The 26,674-nt window shown below is 42.7% G+C and overlaps 2 protein-coding genes and 1 non-coding gene across 6 annotated transcripts in view; 1 reads left to right on the top strand and 2 right to left on the bottom strand.

The window, feature by feature from the left end:
* The window catches only part of galene, a 34,272-nt gene that overhangs the window by 2,879 nt on the left and 4,719 nt on the right, over positions 1–26,674 (top strand). For 3 of the 4 annotated variants that reach the window (XM_034973612.2, XM_069501722.1, XM_069501724.1), the window contains exons 5-8: positions 22,843–22,969; positions 24,554–24,622; positions 25,030–25,131; positions 26,294–26,418. In XM_034973612.2, coding sequence (XP_034829503.1) covers positions 22,843–22,969; positions 24,554–24,622; positions 25,030–25,131; positions 26,294–26,418 — 423 coding nt within the window. The remainder of the gene's footprint in view (positions 1–22,842; positions 22,970–24,553; positions 24,623–25,029; positions 25,132–26,293; positions 26,419–26,674) is intronic. The other variant, XM_069501723.1, reaches the window with a different exon arrangement.
* On the bottom strand, positions 162–14,376 carry LOC138402995 (collagen alpha-2(I) chain-like). Its single transcript, XM_069501792.1, has 7 exons — positions 14,270–14,376; positions 10,378–10,537; positions 3,731–3,907; positions 2,769–2,859; positions 2,011–2,077; positions 814–1,713; positions 162–330 (listed from the first exon to the last, which is right to left on the bottom strand). Exons 1-7 carry the CDS (start codon positions 14,277–14,279, stop codon positions 215–217), a joined length of 1,521 nt encoding a protein of 506 aa, XP_069357893.1. The 5' UTR covers positions 14,280–14,376; the 3' UTR covers positions 162–214.
* TRNAG-GCC (transfer RNA glycine (anticodon GCC)) lies at positions 21,343–21,413 on the bottom strand. Its single transcript has one exon. It is a non-coding gene; the product is annotated as a tRNA-Gly (tRNA).

Genomic DNA, 26,674 nt, shown 5'->3' with positions numbered 1-26,674 from the left:
TTTTAATAGCAACATTTACTAATGCTGAAAGCTGTTAAGCTTAATGCCCTTATCAAGTATTTGAAAAATACTTCATTAAATTGTGGTGCCTATGATCATTTCACCAAAAAATAAATTTATAAGTCCATGGTATTAGAGAAAGAAAAACAAAAGCATTTTCAGCATAATATAATATTACAAATGATAAGGTAAACTTAGACTAACTTGAACCTAATTACATTTTAAGTTGAGAAGAAGAAGAAGAAAAACAAACACACTGAGTACTATTCTTCGTTTTAGATAGCTTTCCATTGTACGTTTTGGTTTTATTGTTTTTGCGATGCATGCAGCCTGCAATCAGTATGACGATTATGTAAATGAAGTATATCATAGATCATTTGCAGAATATAACAAATAATACTGTGCAGAAATTCCCAATAAGATAAATTAGTATGCGGTAGTGAAAAGAAACAATATTATACTACTGGTAACACTTATTACGTGCGATGTCTAACTCAAAAAAATCTCATTGTTACAAAACAGTTAATCAATTTTAAAAAAAATCGTACTAAGCACATGAGATCTGTTATCTCGTGATATAAAATTATTGAAACTTATATTTACAAGCAATAGATAACATACAAGCATCGTTATATACATGTAATAACACATTTATTTACACATTCACACACAGGGTGGTCTCTCACAGCAGGTGTGGTTATAGCGATCGGTCTACCGAAACATTCACGTTAAACAAACATCCAACAACACACCGACAGACGTGTAAACATTAGTTTGTTAGTCATCAGTCATCACAGCACTAAACTTATTTACCGAAGCTTCTTGGGCCGATTCTCCCGGTCGGTCCCCCCGGACCTACTAGAACTCCGCGACCCCGCGATTGACGATTGAAGTCCGGACCTATTATACCCGTCGGACCTCCGGGACCGACGAGCCTCGGCCCGATCACACCGGTGGGTCCACCTGGACCAGCTAAAACGGGTCTATTAAATCCAGATCCGCCGAAACCGGACCCAAACAAATAAGGCAAGTTAAACGCCGGACCAATTATTCCCGTCGGACCACCAGGACCGACCAATACTCCTCGTTGCGCTGATTCACTGTGTCGTATCTCGCTGGAAGATCCGAGAGGTCTGACAAATAGTTTGTCATCACGGTCGTCGTCCGCTGGCCCGATGATGCCTGTAGGGCCACCGGGACCTACAAGGACAGGCCTATCATTATTAGCTGGGCCAATCACTCCAGTAGGACCTCCAGGACCTACCAAAATAGGTCTATCATTATTAGGACCTCTTATACCAGTCGGTCCACCGGGGCCCACAAGAACAGCTCTATCATTATTTGGGCCTATTACACCAGTCGGACCACCAGGGCCCACAAGAACAGGTCTATCATTATTTGGGCCTATTACACCAGTTGGACCACCCGGTCCTACAAGAACAGGTCTTTCAGGGAATACTACTCCAGGTCTATCCGGTCCTATTACTCCAGTAGGACCATTGGGTCCAGCTAGTACTGGTTTTTTCTGGGGTCCGATTATTCCGGTTGGACCTCCGGGTCCAACAAGTACACCAGATTGACCTTGGGAACCGTATCCGTGGCCTGATTGGAAATCAACGTTGTTTTCATAGGTCGGTGGGGGAAATGGGCCTGCTTTGTTTGGTTGTCCCGGAAATAGCATGGGTCGCTCGTTATCCACTTCGTTGAAGTATTCTAGAAAAAAAAATATTGAAATTGTAATTTCCCGTTTCATGGCAATAATGTCCTTTTATACAGGTCGCCTCATGTATGGAAGAGATCATTTTAGTGAAGAAAAGGTTACCTATTGTGTAAACTTTCTAGCTATGTCGTGTGTGTCTGTTCTTTTGTAGAAGTAGAAAGATATATTTTGCAGATTTGCGCTTGACTACTCAGTAATGTAAGGGAGAAGATTGATGCAACCACATCGTCACATTCGATAGGAGGTGGTAGAGTGTAAACTGTAAACATAACGGACATGACAGATTGTACCTGATTGTCCGTTTTGATTGCCAGCACCTCTGTAGCAACAGAGATACTGATTCGCTCCACACGCGTTCTGAAAACGGAAACGAGGCTCATGTAAAATCAACACCAAACATCGCAGTCCAAAAGATGACTGAAGATAGTCCATAAAATATCAAAAAAATGGAAAATATCTGGATTATACCTACCTACTACAAAAATAATATGTAGTGGTATCAAAGTGTAGTGGGATTTTAAGAGTACAATAAACAATATTTGCATACATCGTAGAAGTCAAATAAATTGAATTTAAATGAATCACCATCAACCTATCGTCGGCTCACTACTAAGCACGGAATTTCTCTAAGATTGAGTCACAATAATTATACTATCACGCTGGCCAATGCGGATTGGCAGACTACACCTTTGAGTACAATATGGAGAAAGAAAAAAGATGAAATAATTCTTCACGATGTTTTTCTTCACCGTTAAAGCAAGTGATATTTAATTGTTCAAAACGCACATAACTCCGAAGAAGTGCGTGTCTGAGATCGAACCCTGAATCCCCCGACAGGAGGCGACGTCTCAGGGACTCTAGACTTTGCTCTAGTTCTGGCGTCCGTGTTTTCTGCCACGTTACCTATAACCTAAATACCTTCATGCCAAGAGTGAATTGACATCTCCTAGGCGCGCGCTCCAACCTAGACCTCATCATTGCTTTTCTAAGCATGATTGTCGCCAAGTGCAAGCCTATCTTGCAATAAAAACATTTGTATGAAACTCACCGCATAGTCGGTTCGTAGTTCACAATCCGGAGTGGAGACACACTTGCAATACTGCAGCGCGTCCAACGTGCCGTCCTGATATTTCTCGTTTCTGGAAACAAAACAATACTAATTACTGATTTGTTAATCTTTTTACAATAGTTAATGAGCATTGATTTAGAATTTCACTAGAATAAGTATTCTGTATACACGAATATCCCGAAAGGAGTGAGGAGGAAGAGAGTGGGCCGTGAGTAGTGGTCAGGAGATGTTAGGGGGTGGTAGGGGAAGGTAAGGGGAAGTGGGGGGATATGAGCTTGATGAGGGGGCGGGTGGGGTAGATGTATGGGCAGGTGGGATAGATAAGGGGAGAGGTAGGGGAGGTAGAGGGAAATCGGGAAGAGGTCGGGGATGATGGGAACTGGTAGGGGGAGCTCTGGTAGAAAGACGGGGGGGTGGAGGGGAAGTGTGGGGAGATGGAGTAGATGTGGGGATGGTAAGGATGGGAGGGGTAGAAGAGGAGTGAGGTGACGGAGATGGGAGTAATATTTTATTATTTATATAAACGCGCCGGGGGGGGGGGGGGGGGCGGGCGGTTGTACCCTCCGTGTCTGTCGGCTGCTGGAAGATGTCGTCCGATTGGCACTCACTTGTGTCCGCCGTCGTTGTACGCGGGTCGGCCGTTGATGCGGATGTCCCTGTCGTCGTTCCTGGCCGGCTGCACGCGCACGGGGTAGCGGCCCGCGCCTGGGGGGGCGGTTGTAGAAGCCCTCCGTGTCTGTCGGCTGCTGGAAGATGTCGTCCGATTGGCACTCACTTGTGTCCGCCGTCGTTGTACGCGGGTCGGCCGTTGATGCGGATGTCCCTGTCGTCGTTCCTGGCCGGCTGCACGCGCACGGGGTAGCGGCCCGCGCCGGGGGGGCGGTTGTAGAAGCCCTCCGTGTCTGTCGGCTGCTGGAAGATGTCGTCCGATTGGCACTCACTTGTGTCCGCCGTCGTTGTACGCGGGTCGGCCGTTGATGCGGATGTCCCTGTCGTCGTTCCTGGCCGGCTGCACGCGCACGGGGTAGCGGCCCGCGCCGGGGGGGCGGTTGTAGAAGCCCTCCGTGTCTGTCGGCTGCTGGAAGATGTCGTCCGATTGGATGTTCTGTCGGTTGTTTCTGAAAACATTTCAAGATTTTTCATAAAACTTAAATGAGACTAGGCAGGTCATATTATGTGCTGTATGCCAGATGACTTTTTTTTTTAAATTGATATAACGAGCAGGCGGGTTACCTGATATTAAGTGATTACCGCCACCCATGAACATTTGCAGCACCAAAGGAGGAGGAGGAGAGAGAGGAGGAGGAGGAGAGGAGGAGAGGAGGAGGAGGGGGAGGAGGAGGAGGAGGAGGAGGAGGAGGATGAGGAGGAGGAGGATGAGGAGGAGGAGGAGAGGAGGAGGACTTATGGGAATAATCTGCTTCTTTCTGAACATATACACATAGCACTGGAATATCTGGCGGAGTGGCTTCGGGAACTGTTTGACAAGTGCTTGCGCTCCGGACAGTTCCCGAAGTCATGGAAGGATGGAAAGCTGTGCCTACTGCGGAAAGAAGGCCGCCCGGTAGATTCCCCTGCGGCATATAGACCGATTGTGTTGCTTAGTGAGACGGGCAAGCTTTTCGAGAGGATCCTTGCCGCACGTCTCATTTCGCATCTTGAAACGGTGGGACCAGGTCTATCCGAGGTGCAGTATGGTTTCAGGGCGGGCCGTTCGACTTTAGATGCTCTAGATGCCCTGAAGAGCCTAACCACGGAGGCGGCAGAGAGAGGGCATGTGGTCCTTGCGGTTTCTCTCGACGTCGCCAACGCTTTCAATAGTCTCCCCTTTGAGACGTTACGAGAGGCGCTTCGGTATCATGAAGTGCCACACTATCTCAGGAGACTGTTGGAGGCGTACCTTCAAGAGAGGGATGTCATGTGGGAAGGTAGCGATGGACGACTGTACCGGCACCGCGTAGGCAGTGGAGTCCCGCAGGGCTCGGTTCTGGGGCCGGCGCTCTGGAACGTTGGTTTCGATTGGCTCCTGCGGGGTCCACTGCTTCCAGGGATGAGGGTGCTGTGCTACGCTGACGACACCCTGGTCACTGCCCGTGGGGAGAATTACGAGGCAGCGGCTCGCCTTGCCGAAGTTGGCACGTCCATGGTGGTGGACAGGATCAGGATGCTGGGCCTGAAGGTCTCAATCACCAAAACAGAGGCTCTCCTATTCCACGGCCCACGCAGAGGTCCACCCCGGGGTGCACAAATTACCGTCCAGGGCACAGTCGTGGAGGTTAAGGCCTGTATGAAATACTTGGGCCTTACCTTGGACGGACGATGGGGCTTCGGAGCGCATTTTAGGCAGCTCAGTCCCAGGCTTATTAACGCCGCCGCAGCCCTCGGTAGACTGCTGCCAAACATTGGAGGACCTGGGTCTAACTGCAGACGGCTGTACGCGGGAATTGTGAGGAGTATGGCACTGTATGGGGCGCCTGTGTGGGCCCACGCCTTGACTCCGCAAAATAAGATCCTTTTGCGTAGACCGCAGAGAATAATAGCTGTGCGCAATATCCGGGGGTACCGTACAGTGTCATGGACCGCTGCTACGCTGCTCTCGGGCGACCCACCGTGGGAACTACAAGCTGAGGTGCAAGCGGAGGTGTACCGATACCGAGCTGGACTGAGGGCTCGGGGTGAGTGGCCAAGTGCGGAGGAGGTTCAAAGCATGAGAGCCACTGCACACACGGTCCTGATCAGCAGATGGAAGGAGGACTTGCAAAACCCTATTGCGGGCACACTGACTGTCGAAGCAATACAGCCTCAACTAGAGCGCTGGCTGAAAAGACGTCACGGGACCTTAACTTATCGACTGGTGCAGGTGCTTACAGGACATGGCTGTTTCGGTAAGTACCTGCACCAGATTGCGAGGCGGGAAGTGACCCCAGCCTGTCACGAATGCGGTGCTCCATCCGATACGGCACAGCACACCCTGATGGAATGCGCAGCCTGGGCGCCGCAGAGGCATCTATTGTCGTTCACCTTGGGCACTGATCTATCGCTCCCAAGCGTGATAAGCGCAATGATCACAAGCGAGACTTGTTGGACGGCAGTAGTGTCTTTCTGCGAGCAAGTGCTCGCATTAAAGGAGGCGGCTGAACGAGAAAGAGAGCTGGATCCCAACGCTCATCCCATACGCCGTAAACGCCAAGGGCAAAGGAGGCGCCAATATGCTCACTACCTCGGGCCGTAAACCCGAGGAGGAAGGCAGGGGCATCCTGTAGGGAAGCCCTGTGAGGTATCTGTACCGCTGAGACGGCATAGTAGTATGCAAACTGCGTTCCTGTGCCGCCTCATCATGGCGCTGACGGGTCCGCTGGGTTTTAGTGGGTATTCTGGGTTACAGTGAGTCCCACATACCTCCCCGGAAGAAACGTGGTTCAGCTGCGTTTCTTCCGGGGAGGATGCGTAAAAGCATTTCCCAGCGAAAAAAAAAAAAAAAAAAAAAAAAGGCAGGTCATATTATGTGCTGTATGCCAGATGACTTTTTTTTATTAAATTGATATAACGAGCAAACGAGCAGGCGGGTTAACTGATATTAAGTGATTACCGCCACCCATGAACATTTGCAGCACCAAAGGAGGAGGAGGAGAGAGAGGAGGAGGAGGAGAGGAGGAGAGGAGGAGGAGGAGGAGGAGGAGGAGGAGAGGAGGAGAGGAGGAGGACTTATGGGAAAAATGTGCTTCTTTCTGAACTCCCCAGAATCATCAACACCAGCGGGAGGCTGAGGCGACGATGGCGTCATAAATTAGATAAATTTATAGTTACGTGGCCTGAATGAAACACAGCAAGGAGTTGTGGAGAACACAGGATTGGTGGAATATTTGGAGAGCGGCCTTGCCCAGTGGTGGGAATAGTAGGTACAGGCTAATGTAGGTTCGATTACATTTTAGGCTTTAGCACTGTAGCTTTTTTGCGCATTACTGACGTTTCCAAGTAAACGAATGTGACTTCAAGTGTATATAATTTATGTCACCCCCTCTGTGAATTTATGTCACCCCCTCTGTGAATTTATGTCACCCCCTCTGTGAATTTTGGAAAGACAGCTAGAATATTGTTCAATTAGATTTTCCCCCGACTTTAGCGTGGATTTTGATGTCTAAGATACCGTTATAATTTATCAAAATTCATTCTTAGTGAGATTTATGAGATTCTTAGATTCTCTCTAGAGCACCTAGAGAGATTCTTAGATTCTCTCTAGAGCACCTAGAGAGATTCTAACAACTTCTCAAGTTTGAAGACCTAGCAGTATGAGCTATACGTTGATAAGTCTATGCGTGGCCACACCCTTCTCACTCTGAGAGGAGAGCCGTGCTCAGTAGTGAGCCGGCGAGGGGTTGACCATGATGATGATGATGCGTAGACTTGAATGTACGTGGGTAGCGCAGTTGGTAAATTTCAATCTAAATGTTGACTTGAAGTCCAAAAGCAGAGGTTACATTACATACACCTGCCAGCTGTGGCCACTGGCCACTGGCCACTGGCCACTGGCCGGTGGACTAGCAAGTAGGTACATTGATTCAGGGATTTCCGATTTCCGAAACAGTTCCAGTCGAGTGAACTTGCGCAAGTAACTGGCAACTGTTGCCACTTGCCTCAGTTAGATATTACGTGTCTATATTGGCCTAGAAAATTATTTTAATTAAATAAAACTGTGAATTATGACTGTATTGCCCCAAATCCCTGCTATATTTTACAGTAGCTTAAGCCTACGACTTCGTCCGCGAGGGCGACACACAAACACTTATAGAAGTTGAATTGACGACCTCCCTGGCGCAGTGGTGAGCGCTGTGGTCTTAATAGTGGGAGGTCCCGGGTTCGATTCCTGGCAGGGGTTTGGAATTTTATAATTTCTAAATTTCTGGTCTGGTCTGGTGGGAGGCTTCGGCCGTGGCTAGTTACCACCCTACCGGCAAAGCCGTGCCGCCAAGCGATTTAGCGTTCCGGTACGATGCCGTGTAGAAACCAAAGGAGTATGGGTTTAATAAAAACTGCCATACCCCTTCCAGGTTAGCCCGCTATCATCTTAGACTGCATCATCATTTACCACCAGGTGAGATTGCAGTCATGGGCTAACTTGTATCTGAATAAAAAAAAAAAAAAAATTCTTGATTTTAGTAAATGAAATTCAGTACTTGTTAGTCAGTGAGTGTGGGTAATGGAGCTACAATTTAAAAGTTACCATAACAATAGAACGCGCAAGTGGTGTATCGATTGAGCCAACAGATTACCGATTGCTAACCGTCTTTGTAACCGACAAAGAGTCCAGCGGTCAGCAATCGGGCGTACAGACAGACACACAGTACAGCGTGTTATGTAAACATTACACTTTTACTGCGCGTGCGTATAGTGCACACTTGCCTAACTGACCTGACCTGCTCGATCGCTGACCCACTACTGAGAACAGGTCTAAGTCCGCTACATGCCAAACGCGGACTGGCAGATTTAACACACCTGTGAGAAGATTATGGAGAACTCTCAGGCACACAGGTTTCTTCACGACGTTTTCTTTCACCGCTAAAGCGAGTGATTTTGACGCACATAACACCGAAAAGTTAGAGGCGCATGCCCGAGATCGAACCCCCGACCTCCCAAATAGGAGGTCGATGTCTCAACCACTAGGCAATCACCGCAATTTATTTTATTACTTTTAGCATTTAGTTGCAGTTGATGATAATAAAAGGGTGTTGCTGATAAGTCTGAAATCTACACCAATTTAAAAAAATAGCGAGCAAACGAGCAGGTGGGTAACCTGAATGATTACCACCGCCACAACACCAGGGAAATAGCCAATGCGTTGCTGGCCTTTCAGGAGTTTGGTGGTCCGCCCCTTGAACAACCCTTGGGAACACCGCCGATGGGAGTTGATTCCACAGTTTGTTGTGCTGTGTGTTGTTGTGGAAAGAAGGATCAGGCACAACGGACGGTCGAAGTGCACCAGACACACAGGTGGTGAGGGCGAAAGGTGGCGTGCGGGGCGTTTGTAGAAAAAGGAGGGTGGGATGAGGTCAAAAAGCTCTTCACAACACTCCCCATTATAAAGGCGATAGAACACGCAAATAGAGCTTCTCTGTTGTGCTCAGGCAGGCTAATTGCAGATAAGATTACCACGAGAATAAAATAATCAGCGGATGCTGTAACGAGGCTTATTGCTATATTATGCTATTGGAGCTTATCGCCTCAACGAGAAGCAGCGGTGGGATAGTTGCGGCATCCATTGTAACAATGAGACAATAAGTATGCGATCCTCCCGCACTGGGTCAAGGCGCCCAAATCTGCCCGCACGGAACGTTGCGTGAGACGAGGGACTAAGGTCCGACGCATACCTGCGGAGTGGAGTGGAGGCATGTGAAGACTGTAGCGTTCTGTATGCGAAGGTTGTGAATTTAACCCTATTACTAAGCCTCCGCTGTCCGTCCATCCATCCGTCTGTCTGTCAGTGGGGTATCTCATAAATCGTAATAGGTAGAGAGTTGAAATTTTGACATTATTGTGTATTTCTATTACAGAATTTTACAGAAGATAATTACAGAAGTTTAAAAATAGTCGCCGTGAATTAAAAATAAAATAAAAAGTACACAATCTTGTACGATAGTGTGCAAGCCCGACTCGCACTTGACCGGTTTTTTAATAATATAAACTCAGTTTTGATTAAATAATATAGCTCATACATGAGCTGGCGATGGATTGATCGTGAATCATGATGATGATCAGATTTTTTAGAGCAATTCATTCCAAAGCTTCCTTATCAATAAAGCTTAGTTTGAGTAGTTATTGAAAAGACACTGCGCTGCAGCTCCGCTTCCTTCTGCAGGTGTGTGTTGCGCCTAAGGTGCTAAATTACTAGTTTAGTTAGTTCGGTTCATCGAGGTGTTTAATTGATATAGCCTCACAATTATAGTACCTAACAATAAACAAACAAAAACCTTATTGAGGTTAAAATCAGAATATTGATTATGTAACGAGAATCTACTACAACCACTACCCATCACTTCACAACCCATAATATTATAAATGAGAGAGTGTTTGTTTGTTGGTTTGTCCATCAATCACGTCGCAACGGAGCAACGGATCGACGTGATATTTTGCATGAATATAGTTGAAGACCTGGAAACTAGTAGGTTATATTAACATCTAGCTGAGCCGCCCCCGCGCCCGGCCGCGGCTTCGCTCGAGAGGAATTGTCGAAAAACGGTTTGAGGGATTCAAAATCCTGAAACACGTACTTCTTTATCCCGAAAGCTCCAACACCAACTTTCATAAATATACTTAACTTGAAAACTGACGGAATTTTATACATTTCATCCCCTATTTAACCCCCTTAGGGGTGGAGTAGCCAAAAATCTTTTCCTAGGAACATACTGTTTCCAACGGTTTAGGCTGTGCGTTAGATAAGTCAGTGTTAGGGCAAGTGTTTGTTATGTACCTAGGACCTAGGTTCCTAATATATTGTATATCTAGATAGATTTACAGTAGTTATGTAAAAAACTTGATATACTTTAATCTAGTTTTGGAGAGATAGTAGGTAACAGATAAGTATCGCTCTAACCTCCTGCCGCCCTGGTCTCCGTCCACGAAGCCCACCTTGGCGTCGATCCTCACGCTCTCCGCGCCCTCCGCGTCCTCCGCGTCCTCCGGCCAGCGCCAGCGCTCGCCGCTGCTGCACTGCAGCACCAGCACCAGCACCAGCAGCGCGCATGGGGATGTGCCTGGTGAGGGGACAGCCTAGTGGTTAAGACGTTCGCCTCCTATTCGGGAGGTCGGGAGTTCGAACCCGGGCACGCACTTCTAACTGTTGCAATTAAATATCCCTTGGTTTTATGGTGAAAAACAATATCGTGAGGAAACCTGCCTCGGAATTCTCCATAATGTTCTCAAAGATGTATGAAGTCTGCCGATCCACACTTGGGCAGCGCGGCGTACCGTGGCAAAACCCTTCTTATTCTGAGAGGAGAACCGTCCTTAGTAGTGAGCCGGCGATGGGATTTTCTTGAAGATATTAATGAACAAATCCGTCTTCCATAACTCTTTCTCTCTCTCTCGTCATTTAGCATAGGAGTTGACTTGGTATAATCATGCGGTGGGTTCCCGGATCCTTTCGCATACTTAAACTCAACTAAGAGAACGAGATTTCGACTCTAGACTCTTAGAGTGCGCACTACGGTAAATTTCCGTACGTTTTTTTTCCGCAAAATCTGTGTACTATAGAACTGTATAGAAGCGCGCGCACTGCGGAATTAATTCCGCGGAATAATGCGGAACTTCTATGAAAAATTTTGCAACCTTTATTTTTTTTTAATTTCCGAGGGATTCTACCACTCGGAGAACTAACCATGAAGTTCATAGTAGAAATATGTAGTAGGTATTTGTCGACAAGCCCTGTGATGATATGATTCCCTACAATTGTGCAACGCGATGACGTCAGACCATTGTCTCAGTAATAACAAACAGCATCCAGTAATTAGTTACATCTAGTTGTTATAGTTGTATCTGACAGCTGACTTCATGGTATTGTATTGTGGATGACTAATGCCGTTAGTTTTTCTAATTCCTACTATTCAAGAAATAGCTTACCTATATAAGTCACGTGACTTACCTATTTGTGCTATTTTCTTCTATTCCAATGAAAGTCATGAATCTTGTTATAATTATTATTCACTAAATGATGTCCGCGACTTCGTCCGCTTGGATTTAGGTTTTTTAAAATCCCTTGGGAACTCTGATTTGCCGGGATAAAAAGTAGCCCATGTCCTTCCCCGGGATGCAACTTATATCGGTATTCTGTACCAAATTTTGTCAAAATCGGTTGAACGGATGGGCCGTGAAAGGCTAGCAGACAGACAGCCAGCCAGACAGACAGACACTTTCGCATATTTATAATAAGTATTAGTATGGATAAGGTCGCTAAGCCGCTAATAATTATTTCTATAGTACGCGACAAGTCGAGTCGGGGTATGAGGCGGGGGACGCCCCGCACACCCGCACAGCCCCCGCGCTAACCCGGTGCGGGATAGCGCAGGGGCTGTGCGGGGGTGCGGCGCGTCCCCACCCCGATAGCCATCTCGATCTGTCGCGTACTATAGGTACCTACAAGGACTGCTGCAAGTAGTTTAAAACTAAAGTAAAATGTAAAAGTCAATGAACTAACTAAAATGACACAAAACATTTGGGTGGGCCACGGAGTCACGGACACACACGAGCTGTCAGCTGTTGGACCATTGCACAGCGAAGGGCCATTTCGTGTGTTAACGAGTTTACGATGTTGAGGTACCGGTGCCTGTAGCATAGTCGAAGGCCGACGCATTTCAAAATGTCTCACTCGAAAGAAATGGCCCTTGTGACATTGGGGCCGATTCTCTTGTACACAATCTCTAAACTAAAGTAAATTAACAAGTCTAAAACTAGTGCTATCCTTTTCCGCAAGCAACATTATGAAAGGGATAGCAATAAATTTAGATGTGCCATTTTAGTTCAGTTTAGAGATTGCATACAAGAGAATCGGCCTGATTGTAATGTTCTGAGAACTGTTAATTAACATTCTGTTTACATATCTCACGTGTTTACATATCTCACGTGTTTACATATCTCACGTGTTTACATATCTCACGTGTTTACATATCTCACGTGTTTACATATCTCACGTGTTTACATATCTCACGTGTTTACATATCTCACGTGTTTACATATCTCACACCCGGCTTTACTCACAAGTTTAGTCGACGTTAGACTCTAGACTGCGACGCGTGCGCGAACTGATTCCCTTTTAAAAACCAGCCAAGTGCGAGTCAGGCTCGCGCATCGAGGGTTCCGTACTACAGTCGTATTTTTTCGACATTTTGCACGATAATCCAAAAACTATGATACATAAAAATAAATAAAAATCTGTTTTAGAATGCACAGGTGAAGCCCTTTCATATGATACCCCACTTGAAATAATTATCTTACTTCGAAAATTGAAAATACTAATTATTAATTAATGACCACAATTTAATTTTTTTTTGTGATGTAACCACAAATTCACGGTTTTCAGATTTTTCCCCGAATGTCTGCTATAAGACCTACCTACCTGCCAAATTTATGATTCTGTCTGGGTCAACGGGAAGTACCAGACAGACAGACAACAAAATTCCTATAAGGGTTTCGTTTTTCCTTTTGAGGTACGGAACCCTAAAAAGGACTCCGGATGGGTTCGAAACTAGTCGGGCTAACGTCGACTAAACACGTGAGTAAAGCCGAGTGTGAGATATGTATGTATAACGGAAATCACTCACGATAGTATAAACGCTAAAATAACATTCTGAGTTGAGTTGTTGAGGCTCTCAACTTGTTAGCAGACTCTAGACAAAACCGCCCAACGCGCCTATACCTAGAAGCTTTTAAAGTTCGTCCAAACTTTGTCGACTGATATTGATGTTTTCGATATTGACTTTCTGAAAGCCAGAACAGTTTAATTTATTTTAATATTATAAGCATTTTCATAGCTAAATGCTCTCACGTTTTATACGAACTTGTGATGTCCAAGTCAGCTCTAGCATCTCTAACAAAATTACAAGGCCCTATAGACGAGTCAGTGTATTGTAAATATTAGAAGTTTACGCGGAAAATGAAATGATAACGAAAGTCGTGGGCGGGCGGATTTCGTAACATGTGACTTACAAGTAGATAAGTACCTACTAACTTACTAATAATTCTATGTAGGTATGTAGAAGTCTTGATGACGAATATTATTGTCAAAACAAAACCCATCTTTGGCTTTTTGGGTCGAGGTTGGGTTTATTTATAGCTTTTTTTGCAAAAAGAAGGTCAAGGCAGTTTCCTTTAACCATTGAATTGAAAGATGCGTTTTAAGTTGGCTTAAGGAAAAATGTTTTATGATCGGAAGTTATCATAAAATAAAAAATAACTCGGTAACATTATTTATGTAAGTATATATTTTTTCAAGTTTTAATGTCTTTTTGTGAAAGCCTTAATTTTATATCTGACGCTTTTAACATTGAAATAACAAAACTTAATTAAATAATTCAGCTATAATTTATCACTACCCATATTATAAATGCGAGTGTGTTTGTTTGTTTGTTGGTTTGTCCTTCAATGACGTCGCAACGGATCGACGAGATTTTTTGTATGACTATGAGCAAAGACTTGGGGTGGTGGGGGTGTTAGGTATTATCTCAGCAGCAGGAACGCCCCGCACACCCGCACAGCCCCTGCGTTAGCCCGGCGCGGGCGAGTGTGCGGGGCGTCCCGCCGCCTCATACCCTGATTGCCATCTCGATCTGCCGTGGACTAGGTATGCGAACAAAGGGGTATAACTATTTATAATTATTAGAAAAATTCCATACAAAACAAGGTTTGAAATTAGAAACAATTAAAGAAAAAGAATAAATTAAAAGCACTTACGTAATTAATAAATTAACTAAAAATTATAAATGCAAACATACCAAAAATCATTTTGTCAACACACTGTTGAACTCATAACAAATATGAACTACAGTCTACAACTGCTAACTTGTGGTTCAAGCGGCGAGTGCGCGCGCGCAGCCCGCTCAGTGATGTAACTGACTGACTGTCGGCGCGGTTTCAGCAGTCGCGGACACTTGAAAGCCTTCGGCCTGCAACTAGTGTTACAAACTGTATTGTCGAGTGGTGACGGTTAGGCAAGCCTTTTCACTTACTTTGACCGCCTCATTGGCCAGATACGTCTCATAAAGTTCTGGGTTCAAACCCTGGATCGGACAAAAAAGTTGTAGGGTTTCTGGTAAGAAATTGTAAGGTGCCAATGAGGTGCCATTGTGGAGTTTCATAAAAATATGAAGTCTAGACGATTCGCGCAGCTAAAGCTAATTGGCACCGGCACCAAAAACTATTATTATGGAACTATATCAACTCTTGTATACATAATTATATTCGGTAATAAATTAAATTATTTTTTAATTTTTAGTGTTTGTGTATCGAAGTCGGTTTTTATTTTTTTTGTAAAAATTTTTTTTAGCAAAAAGATTCATCTCCTATTTGATGCGAACTTCTGTGCTAACTGCCAGGTGCTGGCAAGTTGCACTTGACAATAATAATTGTAATTTTAATCCATTGTATGTACCTAAATAAATACAATTTTTCTTTTGGCAATGATGATTAATATTCATTAAAAAAACGACGAAGTACGAGTCAGACCGCGCACCGAGGGTTCCGTACTACAGTCGCATTTTTTCGATATTTTGCACGATAAATCAAAAACTATAATGTATAAAAATAAATAAAGATCTGTTTTAGAATCTACAAGTAAAGTCCTTTCATATGATCGATACCCCACTTGGGAGGTGTAGTTATCTTACTTGACCAATTAGGTACTGATTGAAAATACTAATTATTTGTTCATGAACACATGTTTTTTTGTGATGTAACCACAAATTCACGGTTTTCAGATTTATTTCTTGACTTGTGCTATAAGACCTACTTACTTACCAAATTCCATGATTCAACGGGAAGTACCTACGCTAGGTATAGATTTTCTTTATTCTTTACTCTTTATTTTTGCGTTTCACATGCATCCACTTAAAATGTTCATGAGATACATAATACATGTGAGACCCTGGAAGGGTTTAGCAAAATATAGATAAGTGCGTTATAATTATAAGATAATTCACTTTTCCACTTAATTCACTTAGGTAGGTTTCCTTGACAGACACGAAAGACGGACAGACAGACAACGAAGTGATCTTATAAAGGTTCCTTATCCCTTTTCAGGTACGGAACCCTACAAAATGCTTCGTTTTTTCTATGTAAAAGGAAAAACTGACTGGCAGGTCTAACCGCTTAGTCTAAAGCCATATGAGATTTTTCACTTGGGTTCTCTAACGCAGATTCCCATTTTTCAGAAATTCCACCCAAGCGGAGCTAGGGCGAGTCGGCTAGTTAATATTATACTTGTAAGAATAGTTAGGAGCAGATGAACGTTGTGGTGAATGGTACATATTTTTGTACAATTTTGGTGAGGCCCGAAGGCCGTGTTGCATCACGCCGAGCTAGCTAAGTGGACTGGGGAAGCCCTAAGGTCTTGCAGTCTGCAAGTGACCCAAATTCTGCGGCCGGAGCAGCACGCACACAGACAACCCCCTCACACAAGCACGATTATTTCACGACGCTATTTTTAGGGTTAAAAGGAAAAACGGAACCCTTATAGGCAGTGGCGTGCACAGGGTTTGAAGCCAGGGTAGGCACTTGTTAAGTAGGAGCCTGTTTACTGGCAGGTCATAATGAAAAATATGCATTGAGCTATTCAACTGGGGTAAGCAGTGCATTTATGCCTCTATGACCTGCACGCCACTGCTTATAGGATCACTTTGTTGTCTGACCTGTCTGTCTGTGTGTCAAGAAATCTACAGGGTACTTCCCGTTGAAACCTACCTAGAATCATGAAATTTGGCAGGTAGGTAGGTTTTACAGCTGACATTAGGGGAAAATCTGAAAACCGTGAATAATTTGTGGTAACATCACACAAAAAAAAATTGTGGTTATAAACTAATAATTAGTATTTTCAATTTTCGAAGTAAGATAACTATATCAAGTGGGGTATAATATGGAAAGGGCTTTACCTGTATATTTTTAAACAGATTTTTATGTATTTTTAGGCATAATAGTTTATGAATTATCGTGCAAAATGTTGATAAAATACGATTGTAGTACGGAACCTTCAGTGCGCGAGTCTGACTCGCGCTTGGCCTGTTTTTTATTTATTTGCATGCCGGAGAGCTCTCCATAATATTCTCCAAGGTGTGCGAAGTCTGGCAACCGCGAGTGTTGTGCAGATGTACAAGAGGGCTTATTCCACCTTCCCAAATCCTACGTCCTAAATGATATACTTAGTTACCATCAAACTAACCAACTTTGCCTTTCAATGATACTTTACCCAAATCCTACGTCCTAAATGATATACTTAGTTACCATCAAACTAACCAACTTTGCCTTTCAATGATACTTTACCCAAATCCTACGTCCTAAATGATATACTTAGTTACCATCAAACTAACCAACTTTGCCTTTCAATGATACTTTACCCAAATCCTACGTCCTAAATGATATACTTAGTTACCATCAAACTAACCAACTTTGCCTTTCAATGATACTTTACCCAAATCCTACGTCCTAAATGATATACTTAGTTACCATCAAACTAACCAACTTTGCCTTTCAATGATACTTTACCCAAATCCTACGTCCTAAATGATATACTTAGTTACCATCAAACTAACCAACTTGCCTTTCAATGATACTTTACCCAAATCCTACGTCCTAAATGATATACTTAGTTACCATCAAACTAACCAACTTTGCCTTTCAATGATACTTTACCCAAATCCTACGTCCTAAATGATATACTTAGTTACCATCAAACTATCCAACTTTGCCTTTCAATGATACTTTACCCAAATCCTACGTCCTAAATGATATACTTAGTTACCATCAAACTATCCAACTTTGCCTTTCAATGATACTTTACCCAAATCCTACGTCCTAAATGATATACTTAGTTACCATCAAACTAACCAACTTTGCCTTTCAATGATACTTTACCCAAATCCTACGTCCTAAATGATATACTTAGTTACCATCAAACTATCCAACTTTGCCTTTCAATGATACTTTACCCAAATCCTACGTCCTAAATGATATACTTAGTTACCATCAAACTATCCAACTTTGCCTTTCAATGATACTTTACCCAAATCCTACGTCCTAAATGATATACTTAGTTACCATCAAACTATCCAACTTTGCCTTTCAATGATACTTTACCCAAATCCTACGTCCTAAATGATATACTTAGTTACCATCAAACTATCCAACTTTGCCTTTCAATGATACTTTACCCAAATCCTACGTCCTAAATGATATACTTAGTTACTATCAAACTATCCAACTTTGCCTTTCAATGATACTTTACCCAAATCCTACGTCCCAAATGATATACTTAGTTACCATCAAACTATCCAACTTTGCCTTTCAATGATACTTTACCCAAATCCTACGTCCTAAATGATATACTTAGTTACCATCAAACTATCCAACTTTGCCTTTCAATGATACTTTACCCAAATCCTACGTCCTAAATGATATACTTAGTTACCATCAAACTAACCAACTTTGCCTTTCAATGATACTTTACCCAAATCCTACGTCCTAAATGATATACTTAGTTACCATCAAACTAACCAACTTTGCCTTTCAATGATACTTTACCCAAATCCTACGTCCTAAATGATATACTTAGTTACCATCAAACTAACCAACTTTGCCTTTCAATGATACTTTACCCAAATCCTACGTCCTAAATGATATACTTAGTTACCATCAAACTAACCAACTTTGCCTTTCAATGATACTTTACCCAATCCTACGTCCTAAATGATATACTTAGTTACCATCAAACTAACCAACTTTGCCTTTCAATGATACTTTACCCAAATCCTACGTCCTAAATGATATACTTAGTTACCATCAAACTAACCAACTTTGCCTTTCAATGATACTTTACCCAAATCCTACGTCCTAAATGATATACTTAGTTACCATCAAACTAACCAACTTTGCCTTTCAATGATACTTTACCCAAATCCTACGTCCTAAATGATATACTTAGTTACCATCAAACTAACCAACTTTGCCTTTCAATGATACTTTACCCAAATCCTACGTCCTAAATGATATACTTAGTTACCATCAAACTAACCAACTTTGCCTTTCAATGATACTTTACCCAAATCCTACGTCCTAAATGATATACTTAGTTACCATCAAACTAACCAACTTTGCCTTTCAATGATACTTTACCCAAATCCTACGTCCTAAATGATATACTTAGTTACCATCAAACTAACCAACTTTGCCTTTCAATGATACTTTACCCAAATCCTACGTCCTAAATGATATACTTAGTTACCATCAAACTAACCAACTTTGCCTTTCAATGATACTTTACCCAAATCCTACGTCCTAAATGATATACTTAGTTACCATCAAACTAACCAACTTTGCCTTTCAATGATACTTTACCCAAATCCTACGTCCTAAATGATATACTTAGTTACCATCAAACTATCCAACTTTGCCTTTCAATGATACTTTACCCAAATCCTACGTCCTAAATGATATACTTAGTTACCATCAAACTATCCAACTTTGCCTTTCAATGATACTTTACCCAAATCCTACGTCCTAAATGATATACTTAGTTACCATCAAACTAACCAACTTTGCCTTTCAATGATACTTTACCCAAATCCTACGTCCTAAATGATATACTTAGTTACCATCAAACTATCCAACTTTGCCTTTCAATGATACTTTACCCAAATCCTACGTCCTAAATGATATACTTAGTTACCATCAAACTATCCAACTTTGCCTTTCAATGATACTTTACCCAAATCCTACGTCCTAAATGATATACTTAGTTACCATCAAACTATCCAACTTTGCCTTTCAATGATACTTTACCCAAATCCTACGTCCTAAATGATATACTTAGTTACCATCAAACTATCCAACTTTGCCTTTCAATGATACTTTACCCAAATCCTACGTCCTAAATGATATACTTAGTTACTATCAAACTATCCAACTTTGCCTTTCAATGATACTTTACCCAAATCCTACGTCCCAAATGATATACTTAGTTACCATCAAACTATCCAACTTTGCCTTTCAATGATACTTTACCCAAATCCTACGTCCTAAATGATATACTTAGTTACCATCAAACTATCCAACTTTGCCTTTCAATGATACTTTACCCAATCCTACGTCCTAAATGATATACTTAGTTACCATCAAACTATCCAACTTTGCCTTTCAATGATACTTTACCCAAATCCTACGTCCTAAATGATATACTTAGTTACCATCAAACTATCCAACTTTGCCTTTCAATGATACTTTACCCAAATCCTACGTCCCAAATGATATACTTAGTTACCATCAAACTATCCAACTTTGCCTTTCAATGATACTTTACCCAAATCCTACGTCCTAAATGATATACTTAGTTACCATCAAACTATCCAACTTTGCCTTTCAATGATACTTTACCCAAATCCTACGTCCTAAATGATATACTTAGTTACCATCAAACTATCCAACTTTGCCTTTCAATGATATTTTACCCAAAGAGCACGCTTACGCTTACACCAACCTGATCAATTAGTTTTAAATCTTGAGGGTTGTCACATTATACGAAAATGTTTCTATTATATTTGAAATCATTTATTTATTAGTATTTACACTACAGTCAAAATGTTGAAACCTAGGCCAAGATAGCCTTAAAATATATAATCTTGGTATTTGGACGTATTTTTAAGAGTTATATTTGGATGAAAAATCAATGTGGGCAATGTTGGCTACAAGTCCGGATTACTTTGCAAGCCATAAAAATCGAACAAATTTTGGGTTTAAATGTTAGTTTAAAAAAAATACAAAGCGAATTTGCTAATAAATTGCTTTTTGGGCAAAGTATCATTGAGTGGCAAAGTTGGCTAGTTTGACGTAACTATGCCATTTAGGACGTAGGATTTAGGAAGGTGGAATAAGCCCTTTAACCCAAGTTGAAATAGCTGAATACAAATCTGCTATCTAAATGTCGATGTACATTACTTTTACACACACAAACAGCTTCTCCGAGGGCTTTTGTTTGGACGGGATAGCTACATTCGGAGCTTAGCATTTCTTCTTGTCTGAAATCAATAGTACAATAAAAAGACTGGTTAAAACCTCTATAAACCTGTTCAGAGTTTAGTAAACACGTATTTCGTTCAGTTATAACGATTCAACTATATCATGTCATGTCTAATTTAGTGTATCGGCATTGAGTTTAGTGTTTTTGTGCGATGGAGCCAATTATTAATTCCCGATACATTATTTTGTCTACGCCGACCTCGCTGGCATCCGCTTCGTATAGCGACGTACGACGGAAATCGTATTATATTAACGATTTTTATTGGACAAAAAAATTATTTATGTAGTTTGAAGTTATGGTATAAGCGCTTGCCTGCGTCTCTGTTCGCGTACAATTTCTAATTTCCCATGAGATTAGGATTGTTTTCCGCTGTGACAGACTCACTCACTTTACTTTAGTGTCACCATATTGTCTACCCTTTTCACCAAATAGTACGGAACCCTAAGACTACCTAATCATTTCCCGAACTTTATACAACAGAACTTTCATACCTACAATCTTCAACTCTCATTTCACCCTCTACCCTCTAGACCTTACATTCTAGAAGGAATCTACCTGTAATTTGGAATACCTTAAACCTATCTTATTTGGTAGTTTGTAGAATTAACACCTATTTTTTGAGATTTGTACATTAAAAAGTTCAAAGTAAGTATAAATTTAAGTTTAATAATGTAAAAATTTCTAAATTAAAAATAGATTGTTTTTTATCCAAATAAACCTTTACAAATCATAATTGATTCTACGTCATTAAAGAGTAAATAAAAAAATATATAAAGCCAAAAATCTTGCATCGGCCGGGAATCGAACCCGGGCCGCCCGCGTGGCAGGCGAGCATTCTACCACTGAACCACCGATGCTGACATGAGTCATTTTAAAATTATGAAACGTTATCGTGTGGTAGGTACGTAGTGACGTCAGTTGCGCTTACGTATACTTGCTCTATAGAAATGAAAGGGAACAACTTTTAATTTCAACATGAGTAGTTTGCTATTTGACCCTATTCTTTTGTTAACGTTGCATATTTACTTATTATACATTTGAATTAACAAGTATAATGATTTATTTTCTAAGAAGCACATTTTTTTTTGTGATTGTGATTTCTTTGAGATAATTAAATTTGTATTCAAAGTTTCAAGATAGGCTGTGGGCAAATTATAATCAGTTGAAGGTAAGTATCTGTAATCTGCCGATATGTAAGTGTGTCATTTATCAAAAAGAACATGCAGCACGCGACCGAAAGTAATGTACATCGGCCTTTAGAATGACATTTCGACTTTGTAGAGCGTTGTCTCTGTCACTCATACCTATGGGACGTTTTGTCGTTCTCAACGATAGGGACAGCGCTCTACAAATTTACTATCTCCTTCTAAAGGTCGATGTACATTACTTTCGGCCGCGTACTGTACAATTTTTGACTAATAATAACGTTTCTATGATGTTTCTATGATGTTTCTATGATGTTTCTATGATGTTTCTATCTACGGGCAGATAACTGGTAATATCTAGAAACATGAAACCTGTTTTTGAGTTCAGCGTAATTCTAAGAATTTTATAGATTTTTTCTAGGTATCTTACATCCGGATTCCGGACGCATCTTAAGTCACCCATCCATTTGCGACTTAGGTCATCGTTGCTATTTAACGCAATGTTGTCACAAGTAGGTCACACGTCTCTGCAGTGCTGCAGATACATTCTCATCTAGAGATTGAGAAAATGGAATCCGGTATTTGACAACTAATCAAATCAGTTACTTTTTATCAAACGTCAAACGCACGCTTAGTAGGTAGGTATGCGATATTCTATGAAATACTGGAATGTGACGTCACATTATAATGACATAGGTACTTTTTTAGTTTAATTTAATCGATAATTTCAAATGGTTTCAAATGGTCACTTAAAAGTAAAACTAACAAAGGACGTGGATTTTACGCATTTTGGAAGATCCTCTATCTAAATATATAAAAAGGTGACTGACTGACTGACTGACTGACTGACTGACTGACTGACTGACTGACTGACTGACTGACTGACTGACTGACTGATCTATCAACGCACAGCTCAAACTATTGGATGGTTCGGGCTGAAATTTTGCATGCAGATAGCTATTATGATGTAGACATCCGCTAAGAAAGGATTTTTGAAAATTCAACCCCTAAGGGGGTAAATTAGGGGTTTGAAATGTGTGTAGTTCACGCGGACGAAGTCGCGAGCATAAGCTAGTTTAATATAATTTATTTTTGTTGTAGTCAAATATCCATTTATAAATTGTATTTTTTACTGCCGCAGGTTATGGGCACATCGCCCCAAAGACACAGACGGGCAAGGTGGTGACCATCTTCTACGCCATCCTGGGCATCCCCCTGATGCTGTTATGTCTCTCCAACATCGGCGATGTGATGGCGTCGTCTTTTAGGTAAACTTTATTTATTTATTTCATCCATGTCCGGCATGCGATGCAATGCGTTTGGCAACCCTGTTCCCGGCCACGGGTTAATTCGGCCCAATTCCCGGCTACAGGAATTCGCGCACCATTGGCATAAGAGGCGAAGCAGCTCGGAGCGTACACGTGTCAGGCCGGCACCACGGAGGAGCAGCAGCGGAGATCTCAGCTTTGCTGGTGACGTCTAGCCCCCAAGGGGGGAGAGTGAGCATAAAGGACAAGGAGGAGACATAAAATAATGTGTAGGGAGTCCAGAAGGCGCCCCGGGAAAACATCAAGAGCGAGTACCGAACGGGCGCCCTCCCGCGATTCGACCCATATAACCGAGAGGTTATAAGTTGCCCCTGGTACCTACGCTACCTGGTAACGCCAGATGTTTATGTAAGTGCTGGCTACGCTACCTGGTAACGCCAGATGTTTATGTAAGTGCTGGCTACGCTACCTGGTAACGCCAGATGTTTATGTAAGTGCTGGCTACGCTACCTGGTAACGCCAGATGTTTATGTAAGTGCTGGCTACGCTACCTGGTAACGCCAGATGTTTATGTAAGTGCTGGCTACGCTACCTGGTAACGCCAGATGTTTATGTAAGTGCTGGCTACGCTACCTGGTAACGCCAGATGTTTATGTAAGTGCTGGCTACGCTACCTGGTAACGCCAGATGTTTATGTAAGTGCTGGCTACGCTACCTGGTAACGCCAGATGTTTATGTAAGTGCTGGCTATGCTACCTGGTAACGCCAGATGTTTATGTAAGTGCTGGCTACGCTACCTGGTAACGCCAGATGTTTATGTAAGTGCTGGCTACGCTACCTGGTAACGCCAGATGTTTATGTAAGTGCTGGCTACGCTACCACACTCGTCTACCCACTTAAGAGTAAGACCGTGAGAGTGAGCGAAGATATACCACCATCAACAGAGCCTGGCGTGGTGGAAGTGGCGAAGTATATGGAGGGTATTTATCCCCAACCTTGTGGCCACCGACCACACCACGTTCAGACAACACGTGGAACACACAGATCTACCAACATGTGGAAGATTTCCTGTCGGCTCAGGTACCTCCGCTCCGAGGAGAAGACTTCATCTCCTCGTCTGAACTGAGGAACCGTCTTCAGACTACCGTAAAAGAAAGTCCAGGCCCTGATAGGATCCCGATCCTAGAGTTATAGCAGCTGCCACGAAGAGCTCTCGACTTACGGCTTCCCAACCAGACCAGAGACCGTTTACATTGTCCTCGCCATGGATCTGTAATATGTAAACCACAGCGCTCAACCACCGCGCTCAACCAGCGCGCTCAACCAGCGCGCTCAACCAGCGCGCTCAACACTGCGCCAGACCCAGAATAGTCGTCAAATTTTGTATACATTAATTATGCTACATTGCTTTACAATATCAGAAGGCGCTCTAAATATGTTATTGATATTGATGAGCTTATTGCTAGTTCTATGGCCTTCGCATTTCTTGGTATATTATTTAGATTCCTTATAGAAAATGACTCTTAGACCTGCCAATTTAGTTGACCGAAATAGAATCCATGAATAAAATGGTGACGTTTGCAGGTTCCTGTACTGGCGCGTCTGTTGCTACGTGTGCACCAGACCTCCGAAACAAAGGCATCGACATACACGGTAACGTAACACTATTATATATATAACAAGCTGTGATAGCCTAGTGGTTAGGACGTGTGCCTCCTAATCGAAGTTCGGGGGTTCGATCTCGGGCAGTGGGCACGCATCTCTAACTTTTCGGAGTTATGTGCGTTTTAATTAATTAAATATCACTTGCTTTAACGGTGAAGCAAAACATCGTGAAGAAACCTGCATGCCTGAGAGTTCTCCATAAAGTGTGTGTAAAGTCTGACAAGCCGCACTTGGCCAGCGTGGTGGACTATGGCCAAAGCTCTTCTTACTCTGAGAGGAGACCCGTGTTCTGTAGTGAGCCGGCGATGGGTGGATCATGATTATATACAAGGTGTTAGATAAACAACAAACAGTTAAGGGAGCCGTCAGAAATTAAAGCAATTTCTGTGTTGCAGGAGATCGACTCGTGGTGGTGGTGGTGGTGGTGGTGGCAGCACGACGGGCTCGACGCGCAGAAGACGGCCACTGGAGCGGTCCTACTCCGACAATGATTTTAGGTAGATGTACTGAGGTGGTAAACTGTAAAACTCTTTGATTATTGCTAAACTATCTATTTCACAGGCAGGCAGTAGGCCTACAGTAGGCAACAGGCAGCAGGCAGCAGGCAGCAGGCAGCAGGCAGTAGGCAGTAGTCAGTAGGCAGTAGGCAGTAGGCAGTAGGCAGTAGGCACTAGGCACTAGGCAGTAGGCAGTAGGCAGTAGGCAGTAGGCACTAGGCAGTAAAGGCAGTAGGAGTTGGAGGTGGCAGCCACAGAGTGTGGCGTTGTGCTAATACAACGCGATCATAGCAAGCTCACAAGGATTTTTTTAAATAAAAATCGCGAGCAAATTAGCAGGCGGGTCACTTGGTGTTAAGTGATGAACATTTGCAGTACCAGAGGAACCACCAATGCGTTACGGGCCTTTCAGGAATTTGTTGGTCCGCCCCTTGCATAACCCCATGTTGTAATCTAATGGAAACACTGTCGAAGGGAGTTGATTTCACAGTTTCACAGTACAATCCACAGTAGGTACAGTACATTTCCACAGTAAAATCCTTTTTTCCTCCTTTCTCTAAAAAAATCCGGCCAAGTGCGAGTTAGGCTCGCGCAATGAGGGTTCCGTACTACAGTCGTATTTTTTCGACATTTTGCACGATAATTCAAAAACTATGATGCATAAAAATAAATAAAAATCTGTTTTAGAAATTACAGGTGAAGACCTTTCATATTATGATACCCCTTTTGATATAGTCACTCACTTCGAAAGTTGAAAATACTAATTATTAGTTCATGACCACAATTTAATTTTTTTTGTATGATCTAAGCCTAAATTCACGGTTTTCAGATTTTTCCCCAAATGTCAGCTATAAGATCTACCTACCTGCCAAATTTCATGGTTTTAGGTCAACGGGAAATACCCTGTAGGTTTCTTGACAGACAGACAGACAGACAACAAAGTGATCCTATAAGGGTTTAGTTTTTCCTTTTGAGGTACGGAACCCTAAAAAGGATTTTACTCGTACGAACGCGCAATCAAACCATGATCAAGCATACTGATCTCGAATAGGTGTCTACATAATACAAGTTGAAGAGTGACGTGGGCTAGTTTTTATGTGCATACATCCTCGCGAATGAAGTGACGGGCATCAGCTAATGGTTTATGTTTCTGAAAGTGCAGGTATCGCGACAGTGGGTACCACAGCACGCGGCCGCGGCGCGGGCGGGCGGCGCCGGCGGCGTCTGTGCTGGCAGCTGGCCCCGCGCGCACCAGCTCCCAGCCCCCTGCGCAGGCCAGGCCCTATGGTAACGCTGGCTATTTCCTCATCTATTGATGTAAAATGGGTAACAGACATTTTAATGTACAGCTCAAACCGCTGGGTCTAAAAAGTGGTCATAATTTTTCTTTAAGTACATTGACACAGACGTTCACTAAGGTGGGGATTTTAAAAAACCAGCGCTCAGGTTTTATTTTGTCTTAAAACCTGCAGCATTAATGCTCAGCTGGGACCATTGCATCCTTTTTTTTTTTTAACGCTGGGAAATGCATTTACGCATCCCC

This window comes from Maniola hyperantus, chromosome 11, assembly GCF_902806685.2.
Source record: "Maniola hyperantus chromosome 11, iAphHyp1.2, whole genome shotgun sequence".
Classification (NCBI taxonomy): domain Eukaryota; kingdom Metazoa; phylum Arthropoda; class Insecta; order Lepidoptera; family Nymphalidae; genus Maniola; species Maniola hyperantus.
The sequence above is the reverse complement of the archived record's forward strand: the minus strand, read 5'-3'. Positions and strand labels throughout refer to the sequence as shown.

Excerpts from the sequence above, each read along its gene's own strand:
- LOC138402995 (XM_069501792.1), bottom strand. Across the intron at positions 1,714-2,010 it reads CAATCAAAACGGACAATCAG|AATACTTCAACGAAGTGGAT; the intron begins GTACAATCTGTC and ends TTTTTTTTCTAG. Across the intron at positions 331-813 it reads AATCGGCCCAAGAAGCTTCG|GCTGCATGCATCGCAAAAAC; the intron begins GTAAATAAGTTT and ends TACTGATTGCAG.